The sequence below is a fragment of the Physeter macrocephalus genome, chromosome 9 (genome assembly GCF_002837175.3).
Source record: "Physeter macrocephalus isolate SW-GA chromosome 9, ASM283717v5, whole genome shotgun sequence".
NCBI lineage: Eukaryota > Metazoa > Chordata > Mammalia > Artiodactyla > Physeteridae > Physeter > Physeter macrocephalus.
Genome location: NC_041222.1, coordinates 103,572,768 through 103,579,174, shown reverse-complemented (window position 1 = coordinate 103,579,174; position 6,407 = coordinate 103,572,768). Strand labels below are relative to the sequence as shown.

The following is a 6,407-nucleotide window of genomic DNA, read 5'->3' as shown; positions in this document are numbered from 1 at the left end:
CCCAGGTATGTGCGGAGTTTCTTGCCTTTTGGGAAGTCTGAGGTCTTCTGTCAGCGTTTAGTAGCTGTTCTGTAGGAGTTGTTCCACTTGTAGTTGTATTTTTGATGTATTTGTGGGGAGGAAGGTGATCTCCACTCTTACTCTTCTGCCATCTTGAAGGTCCTCTCTCAAGGTGTTAGTTTTTATTTTATCTTCCCTTATGCTTTCTTCAGTGCTCTTCCTTTATGTAGATCCAGGTTTCTGACCTATATCATTTACTTCTTTTTAAAGAACTTTTTTTAAAACATTTCTCACAAGGCAGGTCTAATAGGAACAAATTCCGTCAATTTTTGTTTGTCTGAGGTGACTTTACTTCTCCTTCAGTTTTGAAGGTTAGTTTCCCAGGGTATGGAGTTCTATGTGGGGAGGTATTTTCTCTCAATTCTTTTAACTATTTCACTCCACTCTCTTCTTGCTTACATGGCTTCTGAAGAGAAGTTGGATATAATTCTTATCTTTGTTCCTCTATAGGTAAGGAGTTTTTCCTCTGTTTTCTTTTGAGATTTTTTTCTTTATCTTTGATTTTCTATCATTTGAAAATGATATGCCTCTGTGTAGTGTTTTGGTAATTTGTCCTGCATGGTGTTCTCTGAGCTTCTTGGATCTGTGGTTTGGGGCCTGGTATTCATTTGGGGAAATTTTTCTGTCAGTGTTTTTTCAAATAGTCTGTTCCTTCCTCTCTTCTCCTTCTGTTGTTCCCATTATGTGTATATTACATCTTTTGCAGTTATCCCATGCCCTTGGATATTCCACTCTACTTTCTTAAGTTTTTGTTCTATTTGCTTTTTGGATTTTGAAGATTCTGTGGATAAATCCTCTGGCTCTGAGACTCTTTCCTCATCTGTATCCAGTTCTACTCATAAACCCATCAGAAGTATTCTTCATTTCTTTTAAGGTGGTTTTTTATCATTTATTTTTGGTTCTTTTTTAGGATTTCCATCTCTCTGCTGACATTGCCCATCTGTTCTTGCATGTTCTCTACTCATCTGTTAGAACCCTTAGCATGTTAACCACAGTTATTTAAAATTCCCAGTCTGATAATTCTTACATCCCTGCTATGTCTGATTCTGATGCTTTCTCCATCTCTCCCATCTCTTCAAATTGTGATTTTGCCTTTTGGCATGCCTTGTGATTTTTTTCCTTGATAGCTGGACATGATGAACCAGATGAAAGAAATTGCTGGAAATAAGCCTTTCATGATGTGGTGTAGAGGTGTGGTGGGAGGGGAGTGCCCACAGTCTCGTGATTAGATCTCAGTCTTCTACTGACCCTGGGCTTCTGAAATGAATTTTGCAGCAGTTTCTCAGGATTTTTCTCCACACTTGGGCGGAATGGTTAGAGTCGGCTAGAGTCAGGAATTTCCCTTCTCTTGGGTCAGTTCGGCTCTACAGGATACACCAGAGCAGGTGGGGCTCTGGTTAACTAGTTTCCCCTGAGGGCAGGCCTTATTGAGAACACCAGGGTGCTCTGACATATTTCACAATGGTTCCTTCTCTCCTCCTCCTGCCAGAAGCTCAAGAGAATTTTTCTTCAGTACTTACTCTGGGAACTTGTTTGAGCTCCCGGAGATAAATCTCAATAAAATTGGAGCCTCTCTGTGACTGGGTCCTCCAGAAGGTTTTTGCTTCTCCGACTTGTCTGCTCAGAGCCCCCAGCAATTTGTCAATTACAGTTCAGGTTTTCCTACCCTGGCCCTGGTTCCTGGTGTTTCCACTCATGAGCCCCTGCTCTGGTAAGCCTTAGCTCCTGTACTCCACCGTCTGTCTCTGTCGCCCTGTGTCCTCTCCTCTCTTCTGGATCCAAGAAGAGCTGTTGGTTTTTTCAGTCTGTTCAGCTTTGTATTGGTTGTCAAGGCAGAGTGGAAACTTCCAACTCCTTACCTGCAGAACCAGAAAACAGAAGCCTTAAATTAGATTTAAATAAAAGAAACCTACAAAATATTTACAATGTACGTAATTAAGAAAGCTTTAGCAAACATAATATGTAAATTGCTCTTAAAAGAAACTGTTTTTTAAAATCTCCGAACAATCATTTTACAATGTAAGAAATACAAATGATAAATGTATGTAAAATTAATTTTACTATTAGTAAAGAGAAGGGAAATGTGTGACTAATATATATTTTTACCAGTAAATTTCAAAATAGTATCTAATGCTTCTGGGGATGTGTGAAAACTACCCGCTCACTCTAAAGGTAGTCTGGCAATTTTATTTGTAAAATAAAATTTACACCCCGCCACTACTTCCAAGTATACCTAACTAGGAATATTAAGCAAATATGTTTATTTTAACATTGTTTATAATATGTAAAATTGGAAATAACTTAAAAATATATCTTCAGCCGAAGAGTGTAAATTGGGATGCAATGAAATGATATCAACGAGCAGAGCTCAGTGAAGTGATGGCTTTTATACAGTTATGTTGGAGAAAATCAAATTATAAGGCATTACGTATATTAGAATCTGTATAGAAGTGTTAGCAAACGTGTACATAAACTCTTAGCAGTGGTTTTCTCTGAGAGATAAGATTATACTTTTTACTTCTGTGTTGCTTGCTTTTTATCATGAGGGTCTCTCTAAGTAAAATAAAATAGTATAATAAAATCTTGCTGCTAGAGCTTTCTTTGGAGCATAGTAACAGGCAACTAAAGAAACACACGCATTCATGTCTTATTATCTGTTCTAGAAGGTGAAGTGGTTTTTACACAGACAATTATCCCTTTTTCTCTTCTCCTGCTATAGGGAAAGGTGAACATGGGAAACCTTACCCCCTCACTGAAGAGGACCACGATGACTCAGCTTACAGGGAAAATGGTTTCAATATTTTTGTCAGCAACAGCATTGCTCTAGAGAGGTCCCTGCCGGACATCCGCCACGCAAAGTGAGTGTCAGCTCACCTCTGGGCAGAGCGGTTTTTCTTTTGTCTGTTTTGATTCATATGTTTGATGTATATCATGGTGAGATACACAGCGAAAAACTTTGCCCTATTAACTTTATAGAAGCTGTTTATACTCTATAATCATATATATTTTTTGGTTTTTTTATTGAAGTAGAGTTGATTTACAATGTTGTGTTAGTCTCAGATGTACAGCAAAGTGATTCAGTTAGGTGTATGTGTATATATGTATATAGTGTGTGTGTGTGTGTATTCTTTTTCAGATTCTTTTCCCTAAAGAAACTTAATGGTTACCACAGGGGAAAGGTGGGGGTGCGGATAAATTAGGAGTCTGGGACATATACACTACTATATATAAAATAACTAACCAACGTAATCTTAAATACTTTTTATTTAAATTGAAATAACCTTTAAAATTCCAAAAGAGTCACTGTCGACTCTCAGAAACTTAATATCCATTTTCATTATTAAGTTGGCGGTATGATCTCCATTTAAACCAAAATGTTTCCAGATGACATCTGTAACTTTGCGTTTGACCATGTACATCATGAAGCTCATGTTTTTCTCTGGTAATCAGCGCTGTCAGAACTGTCTACATATGCATGCCTTCGACCGACTGCATTCTCACCTCGGCCATATCAGTGCCATTGTTGTTACATTTTCTTAGAAAGTGCCTAACATGAGTGCATCCATAATCTAAAGGTAATGCTTGGTTGCTCGATTTCCCATCACTTAGGAATTGCTTGTGGCTTGTCAGTTGACAGTGGGCTCAGTTTTTACTGAATTGTAGCTAAATATTATAGTCTGAATGGAAACAAGAAGAATATTACCTACAGTTGGCTGAAAGCCTTCTTCTCTCTGTCCACCCCTGTCTAATCCTAACATTGCTTAATGTACTTTGTTTTCTTGTCTGTTATGGTTTTCTTATTAGCATATGCTATGCCAAAAGTATGCCAAGAACATAGAATGTGGGCAGAATTTGAAGTTGTGGCATTGTCATGCATATTTGATAAATCTATCCAGCTAATAGAGTATATTGACTTTTGCAGTTCATCTTCCTATAGAATCATTGGTGTGAGAGAAAGAAAATCGGAGAAAATAAAGGGTCCAGGACTAGAAATCTAAATTAACCTAATAATGTACATTACGTAAGTCTACTTACGCAAAAATAATTAACCCATTAGGGAAAAACAAATCAGTACATTGTGGGTTGGAGGACTGTTTTTTAGTTGCCATATTGTGTCTTTATAAATTTGCTTTTAAAATATAAAAAAATTACTGGTTTGCTCCTTAGGTTTTATGTGAACTTGCATTTCCCAATAGTGTTAAGCAAAGAATTAATGTGAAAAAAAATCCATTTTCCCCTAAGCTGAATGCTTTATATATTGGTCTAGGCCTTCTATCTAGCAAAATTATTTCCATGTCACCTGAAATTATCTACAGTAATTCCCACTGACCGAGAACGTTTCTAGTTATGAGAAATTTTAACACCTAATTGCACACCATCAAAAGGTGCATTAAATTGCATTGTTGGCCTAATAAATATGCTCAGAGCATAATTTCCATCCACCCCACCCCGACATTGCTAATCTTTTCATGTGTATTCAAGTGGAAATACTTGCAGATGAAAACAGTGCAGAAAATCATGGAAGTCAAAAGAAGGCTGATGTGACCATTCTCCACAGAGAGTATATTTTTAATGTCACTACCACCTTTTGAGAAAATATATTCTTAGGCACAAGTACTACAAGTACCACAAGTACTTCCAAACCATGCTAGAATTAATGTGTGTAAGAAGAAATTACATTTATGAAAGCAGGAAGTATGTGAGATTAGGACACATAAGAGTCATGAATAATAGGAGAGTTGAGATCAGCTTTGCAGAGAGTTGAGATCAGCATTGCAGAGAATTCAGGTAAATGCATCATTGATGTAAGGTTCATTTTTTGCTCTTATAAAAGAATCCAGATACCTGTTCATATGCATGCACATTAATTACAATGCACTTATAAGGTGGCTGAGTAGCTGGGATATTTTTGAGTTAAAGTAGTTCTACTCTGAATTGTGGCTTTTCCTTTTCGTTTAACTTATATTCCCAAGATAAGGAAGTTTTAGCTTCATGCCTTGACAACAAACAAGATATTGAATTTTAAGAGAGAATTCTGAGAGATCTCATCTCTTGAAAACATTTAGGAGAATTTTGACAACCTCTTGTCATGATAGCATTATGTGATTGCTTTCAGCAGTGTTGCCGATATATCAGATTAATCTATCACAACCCTGGTCTCTGCGCAATTTCAAAACCAACGGAGAGATTGTCTCAGAAATGGTTTGAAAGTAAAGTATTACCTTTATTATTATTATTAACTCATTTATTTATTTATTTATTTATTTATTTATTTATTTATTTATTTATTTATTTATTTATTTATTTATTTATTTATTTATTTATTTATTTATTTATTTATTTATTTATTTATTTATTTATTTATTTATTTATTTATTTATTTATTTATTTATTTATTTATTTATTTATTTATTTATTTATTTATTTATTTATTTATTTATTTATTTATTTATTTATTTATTTATTTATTTATTTATTTATTTATTTATTTTTGGCTGCGTTGGGTCTTTGTTGCTGCGCACGGGCCTTCTCTAGTTGTGGCGAGCGGGGGCTACTCTTTGTTGTGGTGCGCGGGCTTCTCATTGCGGTGGCTTCTCTTGTTGCGGATCACAGGCTCTAGGCGTGCGGGCTTCAGTAGTTGTGGCGCATGGGCTCAGTAGTTGTGGCTCGTGGGCTCTAGAGAGCAGCCTCAGTAGTTGTGATGTGTGGGCTCAGTAGTTGTGGCGCGCGAACTTTGTTGCTCCGCGACATGTGGGATCTTCCCGGACCAGCGCTCGAACCCGTGTCCCCTGCATTGGCTGGCGGATTCCTAACTACCTTTATCATTGATCGGAGTCTGTTGGTGGGCGTGGTTTAGACCTGGGCCGAGCGTGATCCCTAATATCAAACTGCAGAAGGAGGCGCATTCAGCCTTCCAGTCACAGACATTGCCGACACCCAAAGGACAATTGTAGAACTTCGGGCATGGAGAACGGAGGGAGATGTCTTGTCTGTGCCGCAAGTGGGTTCCCGTGCACAAAACTGAAGCAGAAGCTGAGCCAAGCATGATAAACTCTGTAACTCAAACTCAGCAGTCATGTGTCTTTCCTTCTCCTGGAAGGGATGTCTGGGAGGATGGATGGAGAGAGGGTGGGGTGTTAGCGTAACAGCTGCCCCTCCACACGGGACCGTCTGTGGAGGGAAAGGACCTCCTCCCTGGATGAAGAGGGCAACAGTATCTACTTTGTATACAAGGAGAAAGGCAAATTCTCGATATACACAGATTTGGAGTAATTTTTCTTTTTCAATTAGACTGTAAGTCTAATCATGCCTTCTGGAAATTATGTTGAAAATAATTATTAAAAAGT

At 37.5% G+C, this 6,407-nt stretch overlaps 1 protein-coding gene across 1 annotated transcript in view; it reads left to right on the top strand.

Annotated features, from left to right (window-relative positions):
* Positions 1 to 6,407, top strand: part of GALNTL6 (polypeptide N-acetylgalactosaminyltransferase like 6) — a 1,282,336-nt gene that overhangs the window by 547,148 nt on the left and 728,781 nt on the right. The window contains exon 3 of the mRNA XM_024130813.1: positions 2,780 to 2,918. Within this exon, the coding sequence (XP_023986581.1) occupies positions 2,780 to 2,918 (139 nt within the window). The remainder of the gene's footprint in view (positions 1 to 2,779; positions 2,919 to 6,407) is intronic.